The sequence below is a fragment of the Micrasema longulum genome, unplaced genomic scaffold (genome assembly GCF_059751315.1).
Source record: "Micrasema longulum isolate JH-2025_06_02 unplaced genomic scaffold, ASM5975131v1 h1tg000133l, whole genome shotgun sequence".
Taxonomy (NCBI): Eukaryota; Metazoa; Arthropoda; class Insecta; order Trichoptera; family Brachycentridae; genus Micrasema; species Micrasema longulum.
The window spans coordinates 721,919-744,230 of NW_028277339.1; the positions used below are offsets into that span (position 1 = coordinate 721,919).

General features: G+C 31.0%; 1 protein-coding gene across 3 annotated transcripts in view; it reads right to left on the bottom strand.

Moving 5' to 3' along the window:
- Nos (Nitric oxide synthase) overlaps positions 1-22,312 on the bottom strand; it is a 436,979-nt gene that overhangs the window by 197,708 nt on the left and 216,959 nt on the right. For all 3 annotated transcript variants that reach the window (XM_088241938.1, XM_088241932.1, XM_088241947.1), the window contains one exon: positions 6,168-6,304. In XM_088241938.1, coding sequence (XP_088098064.1) covers positions 6,168-6,304 — 137 coding nt within the window. The remainder of the gene's footprint in view (positions 1-6,167; positions 6,305-22,312) is intronic.

Genomic DNA, 22,312 nt, shown 5'->3' on the forward strand with positions numbered 1-22,312 from the left:
TCAGAATTGGGAAAATTGTATTGAGAGTGACAGACAAATTTACTTTATATACTTAGGTTGCTCTGAGGGCGATAGAGGCATTGGAAAAATTAAATGTAAATTTTAAAAAAAGCGAATCTTTTTAAAAAAAAAAAATAATAATTTACCTTTCAAGTTATGCATATTTATTAAAAAAATTACATGCATATACATTATATATACGTATAAGAGGGGGCAAAATTTATTAATGCAATTTCTCCCTACCTACCTTAACCGTTCAGTTTGAGAAAATATGAAGCATATGGACATATTCTAGGTATTAATTAATACAAATTTTAATTTTATATACAATTTGAAACAAAAATAAACTAAAAATCTATACTTTACTACGAAGAGAGAAGGGAAAATAGGTAGAAAAGAATAAGGAGAAAGGAAAAACGCAATTTTTTTTTTTAAAGAAATATTTGCGTTCTTGTGATTGACCAAATATTTCATTTTTATGACCATTTTCAACGAGTTGTATTTGCTAGAGCGGTAAATTGATATTAAAAGGGATTTCTCGTTACTAGAACGAAGAGATAGCCCATGTTGTGATAAAGGTTGGAAGATCTGTCTCAGATAAACAGGCGAAGTGGGATTATTCAAAATATTGTAAAGAAGTGATAGAATGTGAATTTTTCTCATATGCCTGGTCCTAAACCACTGTATTTGCGCGTGGTATTCAATTTGCGAAGATGAAAGATATAATTTGTCCAAATATTCTGCAATCTTTTGAACTTATCAATTAGTTAGGAATAGGGCACTAAATTAATAAACTAGCGTAGTTTGATCATCTGTGACATAAAGGTAAAGTGATCAGTCTTACGCTTCAGGTGTCAGAAAAGGAATAATGAAAAATTACAGTTTAAAAAAACCTTTTAAATCCATATTTTACCTCCACCCAAGAATGGAACCCAGAACCAGAATGGTAAACAAACACGTCAACCACTACACGACAAAGTAGACTTATATCCACTAGATTTTTTACCTGATAGTACGCATTGAGTCAGAAACACTCGACTAAGGTTCTATTTCACACACTCAACTGAATTCTTCATCTACCTGGATGCAGAATAGGGTAAATCACAGGAAACAAAATATATTTTTTAACATGGTCAATTTTACAATTTTTTTTTATAGTATACGTACAATCTGTACAAATTAGCAAAATTGGTTAACCAACTCGCACTTTCTGAAGAACACTGATGTGACATATTTTTTGCCTCTTTCTTAAAGGAATACTCACGTATTTGCACGACTTTTTTAAGCGAGATATACCCCAAACTTTGATATTCTTTGAAATTAATATTGAAAATTAAAATTTCAAGAAGAATACACTAGAGTGTTATTTTCATACTTTAGCAGTCAAATAAGCAAATTCCACAAAATGACTGATCATTATCATCTCAATATATATTTAGTTACAAGCATTATTAAATGTTGAAAAGTTTGTTTTTTCTCTCCTCCAAAATGGCTGATTTTGACATACGACAGTGTACTTCTAGGGGTGTGAAATATTGTTGAGAATTTTATTATTCTCAAACGTCTTAATCTTTTCCTTGAGAAAGATAAATGAGGTTTTATAGGAAAATCGCTACATCACAAAATAATAATATGAAATATTTCAGAAATTGCCTGTAAATAAACTTTCACGAGCTTTCGATGTGTAAAAAATACCATCAACGCAACGATTTTATCCATTCTTATCAACTCCAGAACACTCCAACCACCTTTCGCATATTTTTAGGTTATTAATCAGGGTTCGCATAGAATTTAGCTTAGATATCAGTGTCAGATTTAATTAATACCCCATGAAGCGTGAATTACATTTTTTTAAAGTGAGACGTAGAACCAATAATCATTTTACTTTGCCATTAATCTTTCACCACGAACAAATTATAATTTAACAATGCTTTGAGTATGTCCAAATGCATTCAAACAGGCTGGATTTCCTCCCTAGGCAGTTATTTAAATCTCAATCTGTTGTAAATAGTCTACGCATATTATTTTATATTTTGTTACTATGTGTTATGTATTTAAAGTAAAATTTATTTTGCTTTTAATAAATATTTGTTATAGTTACTTGATACAAGTTTTCCTAAATTCTTTTGTATATTTAAATATTTCAAAGCCTGTAATTTTTTTTATATGATTTTCTTTACTACTTGCTTACCACGGTGGATTTATAGAAACACTTGTTTAACCATATATTTTTTTTTAAACAAATTTATATTTTCTTTCTATATACAATGTAAGTCAAAGCTAAACTGGCAGTGCACAACGGAATTTTAGTCCCAACACGGAACTATGGAAGTAAAATATAAAACTGGCAGAGGAAGGATGAAAGCCGACTTATCGCGGTTGAAATGCGATCTCTTCGACGAATTTATAATCAATGTATATATATAAAAATCAATGTATGACGGTTACGAATAATGAAATCAGGCGAGAGTGTAAATCTGAGTCAAGTATAATTGATAAGATAAAGAAAGGGTTTCTGAGATGGTTTGGTCATGTAGAACGAATAGACTACGAAAGAGTGGTAGAACAAATATATATGGCGAAAGTGAACGGTAACATGAGACGAAGGCGACCGAGGAAGACGTGGCATGAACAGATAAACCAAAATCTTAAGTCTGGTCATGTCAAAAGCAGACAGAACCGAAGGGTATGTATGACAAGATGTATGAATGGAGTAGAAGCTAGGAATGTATGCCAGGATAGACGTGTGTGGCGGTCCACTTTCTCTGCCTACCCCTACGTGGAAATGGCAAAGTAGCAGTATTAGAAGTACTTTATACATGTAAATTGTATACGTTAACACATTAAAACATTGATGAAGAATGTTTTAGAGAAGGGAATATAGAACTTAAGGGATCTACAGGGCTTGTAACATGTCATTGGCTGGTTTAAGTGGCGACTTTACACACTGTCTAACATTCACCATTCTGCCTATTTTTGAACATATCTATATTCAAACATAGATCTTTATTCTTTATATTTGAAGCTTTAACTTTTTGGTCAAACATTTAACTAAATGTTATTTAATATTTGTATATAACCACTTACCTCCGGGTACGTCTCGAAACAGAAAAGTATACATAGAAAAGTCGGTAAGTGGTTATATACAAATATTTAATAATATTTTGTACATCTATATTCCTTCAATTCTTTCATCTATTAATCTTTGTGAATCTTTAATTTCACATAGGCAGAATAAAGAATAGCGTGTAAAGTTGCCACTTAAACCAGCCAATGACAGGTTATAATAATTATTACAAATACATCTTGTACAATTAGACCGTTTTTGACCTAAACAAGATTTTCAGCCGAAACTGAAAACAAAACCGAATTTCGGATTCTGTTCTAGTTTCGACCGAAACATATCGTCGTTCGACATGCAACACCGCGAATTCGACATTTTTTCAAAAGTGATTTATTGATACCATTCGATTCGTTATCTTTTTCTCCATAAATGAGCACACCCAGAATGTCAAATATTTTTATTCATCGTCATTTTAAAGGGCAAAATGTAACACCGCGTATGTTGTCTGCACTGCAACACCGCGAATGTGTCATGGCGGCCATAGTGTATTCACAGATTATATAGTACAAGAGTGTATTTTTGACAGCACACCGAACGTACGCCTCGCTGCTTAAGGTGAGGCGTTTTTTCATTGTAAATTGTGTTTAGGTCTCCAATTTAACAGTAATTAAAAATAAATAGTAAAGATGATGAGTGAATTAATGAATGTGCAATTATTTGGCTTTAAAAAAATGACACAACCGCGAATGTGAACGTAACAGATATAGATATAGATATGGATATGTTAATAAATATTTTTTTTTTAATAAAATGCTTTGTGCCTATTAAATATGTACACACTTCTGTTTTGGTACTCCGGTTCTGTATTTATTTATATTTTATCTTAAAATTGCGTTATCATTCACTTATTTTTTGCTTTTTTTTTACATCTTCTAACTATTTTTTTGAAAGCATAAATTACATGTACTTTTTTTCACTCCCTATATTTAAGTTAGTAGTAATTATTATTATAAAACCATGTAGGACTATCATATGATTAATTGTAAAGGATCTTTACAGACAAGCCATATTCATTGGCTTGGTGAGTCCTGTAAAAAAAAAAAAAAATTTAAAAATGTTTTAAAATAACTAAAATGTAATATTGTAATAAGAACTGAGCTGTCAACGAATGTACATGTGATTTAATTTTCCCAGCGCGATCGCTAAGAATTAGTTTTAGCTATCAATAAGTCATGTCGTGTTATCGTACGAATTTGTAGTCAAGAAACCTACAAGTGCCCATCTGGCCTAAGGATCTGATAGAACCTGCCGTAAGAGAGAAGTTGGAATATTAAGGTGCTAAGAATCTCAGTACAAGGTAGGTTATTGCACTTATTTGTATTGGGTTTCGGTGGCAAAGAACCTAAAGATAACACAATACCAACGCCAAATCTGCGAACCAGAAAAAAACGCAATATTTGAGCGTCCAGCTGCTATCTGGCGAGTGACGTGATCACTAGTTTTTATTTTTTTGTGATATACCATACAATAACAAATTATTTGAATGGACAACAATCCAATATATCTAATTATGACAACTTTTTTGCATGAATTGTAATGTATACTTGGGATACTTCCGTACAAAATTAAAAATACCAATTCAAAAATCTGTTCATAAGACAATATTAAAAATCAGTGGTGGGGATATTTGAAAACGCCTGTTCGACCCGTACGGATGCTATTAATGTAATCCGACACACCCCGATCGCAGGTTTCGACTGAGCCGAAGTTTCGGCTAATTTCTGGGTGAAACTAACCGAAGTCAAAACGTCGGACTGTAGACGTAGTTGCTTTTTTTAAATATAAATAATTTGCATGTTTCTCCAGCAACACAATATAAATTGAATAATATCATGCCATAGATGAATTACTAAATGATTTTTAAAAAATCTTTATTAGTTAGAATTGGATCAAATCCTTTCAAAATTAGCTATCTGATCGTCTAGAATACTTTCATATCATCAGTTTAGAATTGAGAAGGATTTTGGCTGGTTTGATATTCTTGCACAAATTAATATCTAACTGTATGGATGCCCATGATATCCTTGCTCAGATAAACCTTATGTACCTCGCCATAACTTGCGTACCATTCCTGTCTTTGCTGTGGCAAATTATAAAACCAACGTCGGATTCTTTTCTCCTCTGTTGAGGATCCTCAGAACAGTGAACGAATCCCATTGAACGGTACTGTCGATGTGTTCCTACGGCAAGGGCACGCATTCAAGAAGCAAGCGGTATTGTCGCTCCTGACTCGCGATGACACACTTGCCATGTCTGCCTATATTATGCGTTTTACTTTGCCATTAATCTTTCACCACGAACACATTATAATTTAACAATGCTTTGAGTATGTCCAAATGCATTCAAACAGGCTGGATTTCCTCCCTAGGCAGTTATTTAAATCTCAATCTGTTGTAAATAGTCTAGGCATATTATTTTATATTTTGTTACTATGTGTTATGTATTTAAAGTAAAATTTATTTTGCTTTTAATAAATATTTGTTATAGTTACTTGATACAAGTTTTCCTAAATTCTTTTGTATACTTAAATATTTTAAAGCCTGTAATTTTTTTTTATATGATTTTCTTTACTACTTGCTTACCACGGTGGATTTATAGAAACACTTGTTTAACCATATATATTTTTTTAAACAAATTTATATTTTCTTTCTATATACAATGTAAGTCAAAGCTAAACTGGCAGTGCACAACGGAATTTTAGTCCCAACACGGAACTATGGAAGTAAAATATAAAACTGGCAGAGGAAGGATGAAAGCCGACTGATCGCGGTTGAAATGCGATCTCTTCGACGAATTTATAATCAATGTATATATATAAAATACAATATTATATAATACATACATTCAAGAAGCAAGCGGTATTGTCGCTCCTGACTCGCGATGACACACTTGCCATGTCTGCCTATATTATGCGTATTTAAACCTTTTTAAGACAGCTTACATTAAGTGTTATAAATATTAATTAACTCCAATCTGTTAGGGCTCACATAAACCTATAAATTGGCTTAGAAAAACCAATGGGCAATAAAAACCATCAAAATACCTTTTACTGGAAGTAAAGTACTGGTCCAAAAACTCCTTAGCTTGCTTGAATACTTCTGCCACGTCCCTCGGCTCATCCCCTCGGCCGGGTATACCCATAACACTTCCTAGGCATGTTGTTTCCGTGCACATCGGGTTCTGTAAATAAAATTTAAAAATATCACTTCTCTATTCCAATCTACCGAAATACTAAAACATTCCATTCATATCATTTATTTATTTATTTGACACTTTATATACATATACAATAAATATACATATAAGGGCGGGCATATTACCTTAAGGCAATTTCTTCCTACCTACCCAAACCGTTCAGTTTGAGAAAATTATAAATACATGGACATATTGTATCTTACAATTTTATACAAAAATTAAAAGCAAAGATTAACAAAAATAAATACATGTATGAAAAAAATAACACTTTACTATGAAGAGAGGAGAGGGGATGGGAAAGAAAGAAGAAGGATAAAGGAAAAATTTAAATATTTAGATAGTGACATTTCAATCTTGATTAAATGTAAATAAAGAAGGGGCGTCTCTAACATTAGTGGGTAGATTATTCCACAATCAAGCGGCTACTACTGTGAAAGAGGAGGCAAAAAAATTAGAGCGATGACAGGGTATTAAAAGGGTTCTCTCGTAGCTTTAAAAAATCAAAAAGCATTTAGCAAAATTTTTCAATTCAATGATTTTTGTTTTTTTTTTGTCTAAAATAAATATTTGCGTTCTTATGATTTACCCATTTTAATATTCTCTTTTGAGGGGCATTTGCAACGACCTGTAAATAACTCACTATTAAAAAATAGGAATCAAGTTGGGTAGCATGCGATTCGAACCACGGACTTTTGAGCCTTGAGTCCAAGACACTAGCCATATGACCACAACCCGATAGCTTTTAAATGAATCCCCTAACATAAAATCGAAAGGGTAAAGCCCACAAGTTCAGTACTGAAAACAAAATATTTATAGATAGTTTGCAAATGTTACTATACTGAATATGTCTTACAATAACTAGATTTTGAATTTTATATTTGACTTTCCCACAAGATTACAAAAATTATAAAAATATGTTTACATTTTGTATACTTTTATCTCCATCAAAGTTTAATAATAATATTTGTCTTCCTGTGCACATTTTTTATACTTTAGTCCTACAAATGTTTTTTTGTAGTTACGTAGTAGCGCATTTTTTACCTAATGATTTTTAAATGTTTATTTTAATTTTCCTGTATACATAATAATAATTTTACTAGACTGATTAAAGGTCATTAAGGAAAAACCTTGATAATATTTGAAAATGTCTAAAATTCAATAGTTTTAGTTAACGGGCGTTAACTAAAAAGTTAATGGGTGTTCATTAAAATATTTTTTTTTTTTTTTACCCACTGAAATTCAAATGCGGGGAGTTTACTTTTTAATTACTGGAACCCCTATTTGCGTGTCTATTTTTTAGGATACGTCAGTAGTCAGCATTGTAGAGAAAATTATTTTTTACTTTTGACAGCTGACATCTGGCTGGTTTGTTTATTTTAAAGCGAATCCCTGTCGTTTTTTAAAAAAATGTTTATATAAATCAAGTTTTAAACGTATTTGAGTAAAATTCAATTAATTTGATCGAAAAAACATATATTTTAAAATAATAATAAATTTAAGATTAATTTTGTCCGTTGATAATTAGTTTGAGACCCATTGTTTATAAAAATATCATATTAAATAATTTCTAAAGTATGAAAGACAGAAAAACATCATAAAATACCGAAATATATTCCTTTAGTACACGCTTAGTGAAACTTAGGGAAGAAATAAAGATCCTTAATGTTCTTCATCTCTGTTGTAATATGTTAATATGAACAGCTCCCCAGGGAGTTGAATCCAGTCCTTGTCTACAAAAATTTGGACAAACTCAAAATATTGTAAATAAAGATAAATTAAAAAGAAAGGAAAATCAAAAAAACATATTTACACAAAAGTAAATAATAGCAATATGTATAAATATATTTCAGTCGTGAAAACAAAATTTTAGCCTCGTGGTGTAGTGGTCAACGCGTTTGCCTACCATACGAGATGTCTCGAATTCGATTCCCGGCATGGTTGATGTGAAATATTTATTATTGAAAAACGGAGTTTTTATACTCGAATATTTTATAATCTTTAGACTCTAGTCATGATCATCTTACCTTCATGTAACAAAAATGATCAAAATATGCTGCGATTGGTGAACCAATGAAGTGTCCTGTCCTATTGGTGAATGATGAAAAAAAAGTTCATTTCTTTTGCAATTTTTAATGCAGAAAAAATAAAAATTATAAAATATGATTTGGTATTTACATATGGGTACCGACTGTTAGAATATTTCGGTTTCGTGGTTTATTAAAATTAAATATAATATCGAAATTCCAATAATGTATAGGTTTATATGGATTTCTTGGGTTGTGAAATGAGTATGAATGTTTATTCAAACAACAATAAATGGCCAGGAATTGGTCGCTACTAAGGCAAACCAAATGGAAAATTATATTCTGCCTCGAGATTTCATCTAAATTTCTCAGGAAGGCTTTCTCAAGTTTACCCTTTGTGAATTTAATGCTCGTATATTTAAATTAACTTATATTTCTTACTGTTCATTCAACCAAAAAGTACAATTGTATTAATTAATATGTGTGTGTTAAAGATTTTAATTTTAGTCCGAATGTTTATGATTTATCAGTTGGTAAGCCGACAATTAGCTCATAATTAAGTTGACAAAATACTGAACGATGAGTGAGGGCGTTTGAAAATAAATATTAACGTTATTTTAAACAATTGTTTGATATTATAAACAACCACTGAAGCAACTGTGTTTAGGTATTAAACATTTCCAAATAAATTAATTTTAAACAAGTAAATAAATAAGAACAAGCTAAAAGATGGATTGATATGTTCTCATCATCACTATGGCAGCATTATCTGCATGGCGTGTGATGTTAATGACATTATCTCCCTTAGTAGATTCACTCCTTTTTTTATTCTTAAAAGCGTCTTTTTATATATATTTATTCTGCTTGTGTAAGAAAAGGTTTTAGGCGTATATATTGTTGTTGTATATTTAGTTATAAAAGTGCTAAACTTGCTTTGTTTCTTTGTTGTTCTCAACATGTGTTATTTTCTAAATGTTAATACTATTTATGTCCCGAATTGAGTTGTTGTAACTCCTGGAAATGTAATTCAATGTATTATACTCGTAAAATACTATGTGTTATATGATTTATAAATAAAAAAATAAAATAATTTTAAAAAAATATTTTTAAAAAAAGCGGTATTTGGATTTGACTTGAAAGAAAAAAAAGTTGTTTACAAATATTTTCATATCGTTTTAAATTACGACATTGAGTTCAACGTTTAACGTTTTAGATTTTATGAATCCGTTTAAACTTTACTTTATTGAATCATGAAAATCGATAAATAATTAGCAAGATTAATTTATTTACGAAATCAAGATAAATCAAACCGTTTATTGCTACTAAACAAATAAAGTAGAAACATACTATATATTAGAAATAAATCATTAGATTGTCTTTCAAAAGGTTTGAACAAACAGCGGAATCTCATTAAATTTTGGTATTACCGATCTAATTAAATTTGTACTGCAATTAAAAGGAAACGCGGTCCCCCTTTTTTTACATACAGACGTATTTTCTCCCTGAATTATGGCACGAGAGCGGTGATTTTTTTCGCATTATAGATAATTATCATTGGCATATCTCTTTTGTTTTGCTTTTTTGATAAATTGTTTACTATGGGAACTTGAACCGTCCAAAAACCGGTAATAATGGCCAGTTTTATCCGCTATTTTCGGGCCCACGGTATAAAAATTTAATAACTATTTTTGAAAAATGCAAGACGTACCGATATAGAAAATGTTATTTTGATATATTTTGCAATCAAAATAAGCAAATCGTTTAAGTTTTGGTGTGCAGAAAACGGGACAGCCAGCCAAATGTCGATTTTCACTATGCAAAATTTCTCCGACGTGAAGTAGTCTTTTTTGCACAGTATCGGAGAGACATTTGCGAGAGAGGAACAGAAAAACGATGTTTAAATTTCCATTCATCAAAATTATCGAGCATTGCTTATCCACATAAAGCGCTCTTACAATCTGCTCAGTGAAAATTATTGTAAAAAAATACATAATGTACAATATTTTTTGACTAATTTGTTTTCTCTATCGCAATGCTTATTAACATATTACGACAGAGATGAAGAACATTAAAGAAAAGGTAATATAGAAGTCTAGGCATCTACATGGCTTATGACCTGTCAAAAGCAGGTTTAAGTGGCCACTGTAAGTGTGTAAACACTGTGTAACATTCACCATTCTGCCTATATTTGAACATCTATATTCCTTCAATTCTTTCATTTGTTGATGTTTGTGAAGTTAAAGGGCTGAAACCTTTATTTATGCGGGTGAGATTCATCTAATTGAATTATTTCACCTACACACTAGGCAACGCCTGAAAATGTTGCTTATTTACTTAAATTTACAATTAATTAAATGATCCGAATCTTAAATCAACTTTTAAAAAAATATTGTTACTTTCTGCAACATATTATTTCTCTACACTTATACGAGATGTTATTGTATTGGGCGTAGACGCATTTTAAAAAAATACGCATGGATGTGTAATATTTTCTATTTATCATATCCCGTACTATTCAATCAAAATAAACTATATTTTAATTTTTTTTATGTACGAGTAAGATTAAAATAAAATACCGCAAAAAAATAAAGCTTGGTGGAAAAAAATTACGACCGCTCACAAGATCTGGTATATCTTAGTAATGGTTTAAATCAAGAAAGACTTCCTAGGTTTCCGGGTTTCACATATAAATGGCACTAGCGGCATGTGTAGAGAACATACATGTCAAAAATAGTTTTTATTTTATAGGTTTAACAGTTGTCAACAATAATTTGTCGTAATACCAACACACATCGCAACGTAAAAATATTTATTTTAACAACGAAGGTGTCAAATTGTGTGCCAAATAAACAGCATTTGCGGGAAGTTTTGCATTCCTGCTTCAACTAAAAAAAGTGCAGATCTAAAAATTCAAATGCATTATTAATTATTTATTTGCTGTTAATCAATCATACAGGATATTAATATAATGTGATCTTGATGAATAAATACGCTGGGTATTATTATATGAGGAACATTCATGAAACGATAATCTAGCTATCACGAGCTACGATTAATTACACAGAAGGAAGATTCGCTATTTATTAGGGATCTCTGCGTTGTTAGACACTTATCCTCGAGAGTAACTTCTCCCGTACACCGTATAAAATACAAGGTCGCTGACATCCGAGATCAAATTAATTCTGGCGATCAAAACAATATGATAAACAAAATAGAGAGCGCTGTAGGTATGTCAGTGTGAAGGGACGCTTCCCTGTTCCTTAATATAATTATAAAACCAAATAAGAGAAATAATTAATATTGCTCCTAAAGGCCGTAAATAGAATAAATCAAATATCTTCGAAATCAACATATTTTTTTATTTCCCCCTCCTTTTCCACTAAAATAAATTTAATTAATCTTTAATAGCCCTCCTCTGAGTGTAGTTGTTAAAGTGTTTTCCAACCATGCTTGAGGTCACGGTTTCTGGGAAGGTTCAAGTTTCATATTTTTTTATTTAAAAATAATAGGGGTTGTCCCGTGCCAAAGAATTTTTTTCACATAATTTTGATACATGCGTATTTAACATAGGAAAGCCAATTTTGCTTTTACGTTAATCCTTTAAGTAACACTACAAATAAAACACCTTTTCACTTATTAGCCTGATCCAATTTTTAATTCGTGCGTACAGAAAATCGAAAAATGGCATTATTTAATGTGGAAATATATACATATAGGTAGAATGGTGAATGTTTCACCCAGCCGATGACAGATCATAAGCTACGTAAAAAATAATAATTAAATGTTCAGGACTAACAATAGACAGACAATTGACATAGACAACTCACATTTACAATGTAATTAGCAAAATAGCAACATTATCGCGTCTTTTCTCAAAAATTAAAAGCTTTGTTTCAAAAAAGGGAAAAAATCTTATGTTTGAAGCCTGTGTCAAATATAAAATATGTTATATGCAACAACTAAGGGGGACAGGAAACCAAAATGACATAGAATAAAGATTAACAGACTACGACAGCAAAATAAAATATTGAATCTAGTATAACGCGAACTAATTAACTCTTTAAAAAAACTAAACAATTAAATGTAAATCAACTTTTCCAACTCAAATCATTTAATGTTTTCATAAGTTTGCCACTGATATCATTGTAGACAAAGAACTAAAACTAAAAATTTGTAAGGAACATGGATATAATACAAGAATATCAGAACAATATAACATACAACATTCCAAAACGAGACAAGGACAATCGAGACTAATAAATCAGGGACTGAAATTATTCTATAAACTACCAGACAAACTTTTCAAAAGATGTAAAAAATATTATTATCAACAAGGGAGTGTCAATAAAAAATTACACATTATTTTTGTAAAATGAATGTAATAATCCGTCAGGGTTAATAAATAAATTTTTAAATAAAAATAATCATAAAAATTTTGACTTTCATATTTTCGACAATATCATCTCTGTTGAAAATTAATATATAAATAAGGTTAATTCCGTCTGGGAAATATTCAGAATTTGTTATTGTAAATAAAAGTTTTTTTTTTAACATTTTGGTATTTTCTGACACCAAAACAAATTAACTGAGTTAATTTATTTTTATATGTTATTATGTTGACTATTTGTTTCTGTAAAATAAATAAGTATAATTGATGATTTAATCAGATATTACTCACCGCGTCATTCGCGTGTTAGGCTTATGCCACTGTATAGACACGCGTACACAAATTATTAATTCCACGCTTAGCAATGGTTCAGTGGCGCTGGTAATCCGGAAAGGCGGGTCGGTTGATTTTAATCATTTATTGAAAAGGTGTCACACAAAAAGCTACGAATTTATTTGTGAAACGCGTGAAAAAACCTACAAGTAAATTACAATAGTTTTTCATACCATTTTTGTAATTGCAATATGGTCATGAAAAATGTCAGTGTACTACATAAGTCTTCCATACAATTCGCCAAACCCACAGACAAAGAGGCAATGAAAGCAATTAAGTTTGATTAAATTAAATTTACAAGAGTAACTCGCTTACTGAAAAAAAAATTGTTGTATTAGTGAAACCAATAGAAATACCCTCAAACTTTAAAACGGTTGCTTGGAGTGCTTTTGCTGCAGATAGTAATTACTCTCAAAATCAATAAGGTGTAAGTTGAATATTGGCAACAAGACAGTGAACAGGTAATGAGTTTCATACATCTGGGAGAAGAAATCTAAAGTCATAACCATCTGAACACTGAAATCCGAGAACTAGTCAACAAAGCATCAACGGTGTCGGGGTGTCTGAGGAATTTAAAACGAAGAAATAAAGATATGCGTATCGACGGTAGGGTCAGAATATACAAAACATGTTCGAGAGCCATCATGACGTATGCTGTGGAAGTGCCGCGCCGGCTGACACTGTTCTTTCTCAAAACTGCTGAAATAAAGGGGTTAAGGTCCATTACTGGAGACCGAATCCGAAATACTATGATAAGAGATACGTGTAAGATAAACGATATCGTACGATGGAGCAGATCCAGACGAAGATACTGGAGGGACTATGTGGACAGAATGAGCAGCAACGGACTTGTGGGCATTGCAATCCCATCTGGACAACGTCCACTTGGAAGATCGCCCAAGAGAGGAGGATCAGTTGCACCTCATTATCTCAGGAGAACAACTATTTTTCTGTAACACAGATCTTAGGATCTCTTAAAAAATTAAGAAGAAGAAGAAGAAAATCAATCTCCTAATGAAGCAATTGTTGGACGCCGTTTTGAATTCCCAATAAGTAATTATTAAGATATTTTGTTGCATCCGAAAATTATGTCATATGAATCTAGGAATTTAATCGTTTATATCATTTTCCTGTCTACACAACGTGGTGAATAGGGTACTGCATTAATGTTACCTGTGTCGCCATATGGTTTTTTTTTACGTGAAATATAAGCCAGGCTTTAGAACAGTCCAGGAATAATGAAATATTGCAGTGTGCTTAAAAACCAATATTTTATGAAACCGGGACCTCGAACATGGTATGCGAACGCGCTAATCACTACACTGCGAGGCGGACTGACTGACTGACTTTTATGCTTTGATTATTTTAGCTCTCTTTGACTTAAAATCAAAAGCTTTCCATACTGACAAAAACGACTTGTTTCTTGGCTCTCCAAAATCTGATAATATATGTATTTTATCAACTTTATGTAAATTTTGTTCAATGAATCGAACCTAACAAATGTGATTTTCTTATCACATACAACTAAGGAAACGTAGCGATATATGTTCATAAATTAAACAGTATATGTTTCTAATAAATAAGACGACTACTAAAACACAAAATAAAAAAACAGACAGATATTTAGTTCGAGTTAGTCCAATAATCGTTCTTGTAAATTTGGACACCGTACGTCCTCCTCACAACAGATTTCCTCGGTAAAGAGAACTCTTAAATTAATTTTATATTTAAAAAAAAGTTACATATGGTAATCCAAAAATTAAAACAAGTATGGCTTGGAATTTAACCAAACTGGGCAAATCTATTTTGATTCTTTTTATAAAGACATTCTTACGTAGCTGTATTTTTCATTGCCCACCCAGAAAAAGGGCATTATTTATTTATATAAAAATGTAGGTTCCGTATGTTTGTGACCACAAATCTCGGAAAGTAATCGATGGATTAACTCAAAATTTTACAGAATATTATATTTTTTGTAAAAAAATGTTTTTGTATACTTTTTATTTGGAAGTTTTAACAAAAACGGAACATTCTATGCGTTTTAAATTGACTCATAATTTGTCCTAGTTAACAAGGACTGAATGACAGTTTTACTCAGTGCTGCCATTTTACCTATTTTAGCCAAAGTCACTAAACTTTATTTTCCGTTCAATTAAGAAAAAAATAATTTGATAGGATTTAAATATAGAATCATATCTGGAAAATGATATTGTGGGGACCAGCGAGTGAGAGACGAGGATGTGTTGTTGTCTGGCCGCAGTGCTCAATGGAACTATGAAAGGGCGCGTAACACGTCATCCGCCCTTCTCTGTCTTCACCAGTATTCAAATGCACTTTAGAGTATTCTTTGTTTAATATTTGTATTTTCATATGTAATAAACCAAAAATTGTAAGTTACTTAAATTATTTTATTCATTTATTCTTTGAGGTTAAATCCGTCTAGTAAAATACAATAAATACACCTATACAAAATAGTGATCCACAATTTTTAGATATATTATATTAATAAAAGAACAACGTATACTCCTACTAAATAAAAGCAGTTTGTAGCTAAAAATAGAGCCCGTTTAAATATTTTAGTAGTCCTAATTTGTGTTTAGTTCAAACATTCTATTCTAGAGTCTACCCACCTGGGTAAAAGTTATTCGCAAAGTACATTTGTCACGCGCGACATCAAAAATACTTGTATAATTATAAGAAAAAAGCATTTTATGTACATTTTTTATACAAAATAGTAAAGCAAACGTGTGGAATTTAAAAAATTTTATGGTGCAGTGTAAAAAAAACAAAAAAAAGCGTCTTGCACCGTATATTCCTAGCCTCCTGATATTTGAACTTAACCTCAGGGAATACTGTGTGTTTGTTTGTTTTATGAACATAAACGGCAAATCTGGCTTTTGAAAAAAAATAATAATTCTAACATATTTGGCTTAGTGTTTTTTTTTTTTAAATCATAAATTTCTTTATACCCAAGATTTATAAAAAAATTCAACCTAAAAATTATTCAAGATTTATAAAAAAAAAATTACCTAAAAATTACACAACATATTTAGTAGAAAGTTTAAATAATTTAAGAATAAATGTAAAAAACAAATTGAATAATAAAATATTTTTGAGTATTATAACAAGAAAATCATGTTTATAGTTTATATTTACACCTGCGGATGGGTAATACTGATTACCTGAAACTAGTCGTGTTTTAATGTAATTAACTCTTGTGTGGTAAATTTAAGTGTTTTATTTCAAATAAAAGAAAATCATGAGTACTGTTTCATACAGCTGAGTAAAGTGAACAAAAAAGTGTATATATTATGAAATGCATAAATAAATAAAATTACCATTCACCATCTTTGAAAAAATTCAAAAGGTTTTTTCTACAGGAACAATACCCTACATTAAATATATCAGATACGTGGGAATAACTATTGCCGAGTTCATGAAGTCTGTTCAATACGACAATAAAAGTATACACTGTCCGTGAATTGTTGCTACAAAACGGTGGCACCTGTCTAGTCATTCTTTCAGGCACCCTGAAGTTGATGAGAGATAACAGTTCAAGGCAATCCCATATTGAATTTACAATTTTGGATAAATTTGAAAGGTCTATATTTTTTCTTCCATAGATAAGTTTTAACAATTTTAATGTTTTGTCGTTTTAATTCTCGCTTTATAAAACAGCAAAATCGAAATAAGTATGTTTTTTTTGTTATTAAAACGAGTCTGGTAAAGGCAGAAAGCCCCGGAAAAAACGTATATTCGTTATTAATATTTTTGTATTTCCACTGGTCCGGGTATGATATTCATAATAATTATAGAAATAAAATAAAAACGTATTCTTATAAGTAGAATAAAATATCTCGCTAATTTCCAATGTGCTTACCGTAAAACGATCCAATTAAAATAAACAGAGAACAAAAAAAAAAATATTTAAAAAAACTTAACACAAGTGAAAAACTTAAACGTTGCTTTTTTATAATTGTTTTATTAATCTAAAAGAATTGACAAAATTCCTTGAAATTCCAAAAATATTTTATGCCCCAAGAGTAAATTTTCAATTAAAATTCATAAAAGCAGTCTACAGTGAGTTCATTGAGAGAAAGTCGTCATTTGCATATTCTTATTTTGATTGAATAATTTTACTCAATTAAATATGAAAGCATTGAGATTTATTTATTTGTGATTGTAAAAACATGTAAATTAGTAAAACTGTATCTGTTAACATTGCATAATTTATTTGGTTTTTTCTAAATTCAGATAAATATTTTTTTAAAATTTAATTTTCAAGTTTTCTTTTTATATTTTATTTTCAAGCTAATTAACAAGCAAAAAGATCTAGATTTATCCGTCAAATTCCTGTTTTCTTGATTCCATTTATCCCTTTCTTTATTTTGAAAGAGCAAACTCATTAGATTCTCACCACTTTCGTTAGTTGGGACTTCGTAATTTTGGCCAGAAGGGGTCTACGCCGAAGGATTCTCTTATTTCATTATTATTAGTCCTACCCACAAATCCTTCGGGATTCGACATTGTCCTGGATTCTAAGCCAAGGAGACTTACACCCATTGGAACATTCTTGAAGCATTATGACATTAATAATATGATACAAATCTGCAAAGTAAATCTCGAACTACTTCAATAAAACCTTTTTTGTAGGCAAAGGAAATGCACACCTATCTTTTCCTTACATTTTTCGCTGATGATATATATAAAATGACAGAAGTTTCATTTTAAAAAATTCAGCAACAACAAAAAATATATAAATAATCAAATAAACAATATTTCGTGTGGTCCACTCCTGTTTAGTTTTAGCAATAAAGATCGTGCCCCCCTCATCCCGCATCTCCTACCTTTACAAAGACAAACACTACCCGACAAACAGGCTTGAACTATTGCGTACGTATGGTTAGATTTAACATTTAGTAGTAATAACCTTCACTGTTAAAAATAAAATAGGGAAACATGCAATAGTAAAGTATACCTTGAAAAGGAAGCTTGTTTAGCTTAAAAACTGGTCGGTAAAAAATAACTTGTTTAAAATAGAGTTTTTTTGTATTCATTTAAATTATGTTTACTAACCATAAAGTAAGTGTTTCAAATTTAAATTACATAAATATAAAAAATCAGTTTCTAAAAATTTTTATTTGGTTTTTTTACAAATACTTAAAAATTTATAATTTTCATTACGGCGTGGGCACACCGTATTATTTTTTTTATAGATGGTTAAATACAATAGTTTAATTCATGTAATTGTGAGATTAAATTAAATAGTGCAAAATGTGTACATACATTCTAACATAGTTTTAAGGAAATGAATTATTTGAATAGCTTATATTAATATGATCTTATAACCAATACAATATACCGACCAATAGTTTGTTTTACAAACAACGGTGCAAAATGTATATTAATTCAGATTGATATGCACCGTATGTAGTTCACTTCAGTGCATGATGCATTTAAAAAAGGACAAAGTGGTCCAGCACGGCTTGAGGTGTCCGTGTCAGTAAAGAGTTTTGCAATACGCTGTCGGACTGCAGATAAATAATGAAAATTAGAAGCAAGAGAGAGAGGGTAGCTAGACTCAAACTTAAACAAGAAAACTTTTAAAGAGGGTAATAAAGTTCCTACATTGTGTGTTTTTAAAGGAGGCATAATTGAATTCAATATACGTGAATCAATTAACTTCTACAAGCCTACAACGGTTACTACATCACCGTCCTTTTCAACATCCCCTTTTTACGTCTAATGGTGCATGAGGTACTAATCGGAACACCAACCGCAGATAGTTTATATTACATGAAAGTAAATTGATCAGTCTTACGCATCAGGTGCCAGTACAGGTACTATGAAATATTCTAGTTTGACATTTGTGTTGTATCATCAATATTTTAAGTTTGTCCAATAATCGAAGACAAGGACTAGATTCAACTCTTAGGGACCCATAAAAATTAATATATTATAGGAGAAATGATTAACATTTATGCATTTCCAGGGCTTATGACCTGGTGTGTCTTTAATTTCTCAAAGATCGACTGGTGGAAGAATTGTAGGAATGTAAATGTTTAAACATAAGCAGAATTGTGAATGTTGCACAATGTCGAAAACACTTGCCCAAGGTTCTAGTTCTCTTTCATCTTCAAACCTGTATTTTCCATCCGCCTGGACAAATAAAATTAATTCATTCATAATAACTTTTCACGCCTAATGGTGCACAGGGTATTGAATTCATACGCTAATCGTAACATTTTTTTGTAATTTTAGTTACGTAAAGGCAAGATGATCAGTCTTTTACTTCAGGTGCCAGTCCATGGACTCAAGAATATTCAAGTGTTTTTTTTCAATTTTGAATGTTGCAACAAATGTTTATTTAAATAACTCCTTCACAAACATTTGGACATACTCAGAACACTGTTATTAAACTAATAGGTATAAGAAGAAGTATAAAAAATTAACAATTGTTTTTAGGCTTTGCCTAGTAGTTGAGACGGTTCAGCCGGATGAATCTTACCCACATGATAAAGATTTCAGCTCTTTTACTTAACAAAACTCAAACGTGGATGTTTAATCACATGCATAATGGTAACTGTGTATAAAGTGGTCCCTTAAACTAGCCAATGACAGGTAATAAGCTCTGTAAATGCGTACACTTTTCCCGCTCTGTTGCAACAAATTTATAAACCAATTTCATCATACTTGGAGTTACCGTAGTTAACCTTTCGTATACGGATATTATTATATTAATGAATATCAATCAACCGATTTTTATCGGACCTCAACCGGACAGTACCTGCATCCCAGCACACTGCCGCATTCCATGGACCCGTCTATATATCAAACAAATAAGCCTAAATCTAACGAGATTCGCACGCATGTTCGCGCTTTAACGAATGCAAACAGACGAGCAATTAAAATCACGTATCACTTCAATACCTGAAAGGGGTTTAACGAGCCACCGTATGCACAAACGGAAAAGTAGTTTGTTATACGTCTTTGTTTTCCTTGTCATGTATTGGGTAGATTGGCGCCATGGGTGTTTATTCCCACCTTATAGTGCCGCTGTTTACCTTTAAAGGAGGAGTGCAAATAATACTTGTTTGTTTGTTTGTATTTACATTCTATATGACGTCATTTTATTTTTTAATATGTTTTTCCATTTGCATTTTACAATAGGTCAGGTGTTAGTGTCATGATAATTTAATGTTCCTCTGTGATTTGGAATAGAAACGTATTGTTTTTCTTCTGTTGCTTGAGTGCATGTTGTATGGGGCAAATTATTCAAATGTTTCCTATATGTATTTGGGTTTTGTGTCGTTGTTTGATTTGTTTGTATCACTACGTTCTTCTTCCTTTCCAAGGCGGGATCTGGAGCGTGCGGCCGCGGTCTCAATTTGGAACTAACACTGTATTCCTTCACCGTCAAACTGGGAAATTAGAAAAAGGTGATTGTGCTAACCATGTGTATTTGATTAATCACAAATTGACGATACTGCAGTGAGGGGTACAATGAAAGCTTTTAAAGTTTCTTTGTTTTGTTATTTCCGCGGTTCGATTCTAAAAAGTTATTAAACTTTCGCTTAATTCGTTTTAAAAAAAATTGATATTGATGTGCGAAACTAAAGAAAGACTCAAGTCTTTATGAACAGTTTCGGGAAAGGGTGGATGCTTTCATTTAATAGGTTAGGTTGCAATAGTGCAAATATTTCCTCGTGAAACAGATTATTCGTAATGATATTCAATCACGCCTAGTTAGTAGAAACTTTATTCATACCTATTATTACTCTATCTTAACTCTTTTAGTGTTAAGTCAAAAATAAGTAAATGTAGCCAAAACATTTATTATTTACTTAGGGATTTGCGCAATACCAGATCCATGCATTTAATGTCGATAAATATTTTTTTAACTTGTAATATTTAGTTAAATACAACATAATATTATGATCATCATTTCAACGCTTTAAATGTTTTGTTTCCAAAATATGTTGGGCTCTCTTGTTCATTGCTTTGTCAATTTATTAGCACTAAAAAATTTGACATTCTGGTCATCTACATGTTTCACCAGATCTTAAAATAGAAAATTATTTGAAGGGACTTATGCATTGCATCTGGCTTTTATTTACTAGGTTATATTTATATTATTATGCTGTGCATTTTTTTAGTTTAATCGTATTCATTTATCATATATAATTTTAAAGTTTAAGCATATTATAAACCTAGTAGCTTATATAGAACCTTCCCATTAAACATTCATTTTTAGTTCAAGTGTACATTACTCTTGTTTTTTTGGTATATTTGATGAACTATTAAAATAAAGCTATCAAACATATGTTTACCTGTATGCAAACACTTAAAAAAATGTTTTATGGATAAGCTTTGTGTGGGGTAGCGAGACTTTATATTTTTATACTATATTTTAGCTAAAAGTCTTCTTACAGTTTATATTTTCTTAATTGTATATGAATATACATATTTGATTTGATTTTTTTAGCTAATTATTACCACTGCCATATTATGATTCTTTGTATGTATACATATTAATTTATTCATTTGTAAACTATATATAAAAATAAAATGAAAAAAATAGTTAGTTACAAATACAAAGTACCTATACTATTACATAAACGATGAGCGAAATTGAGACCTTCGAACTTTGGTTGCGCAGAAGAATGCTTCGATCTCATGGCCTGACCATGCCTCCAATGAAGCGATTTTAAGCATTATGAGAGAGAGTTAGTTAAAGTGGGCCGATGATGTAAGAAGTTTAATTTTTAGATATAAAAGTGAAAGTGGTCTAAAAAGTTGCATTTTGGATCACATTGAACGTAAAAATTATTTAAAAAAATATTCCCTACTACTTTTGGCCCTCAACTGAGGTTTGAAGTTTATCACTGTCTGAACCTTTTGTAAATTATCCATATTGTTTTTTTTTGTAAAGATATAACTTAATCATATTACAAAATCGAACACGTTTTTAAACTACCGAAATGAAAAAAGTTTACACTCCGCGGAACTGATTCCGTTGAGCGCCTGGCTAATATTGACGAAAACAATGGCTCATTAAAACAATGCTTCCCAAAGGAAAGTGCAACTTTTGCCCTTAGATGCTTATTTAATACGATTTTATGCAAAAAAAATAATTAGACTGATTTTCTTGCTTAAACACGAAATGACAGCTGGTTTGGCGTAAAATCGTCTTTTTAGAAAACTTCAAGCTCTGGTTAAGGGCCAAAAGTAGTGTCGAATATTTTTTTT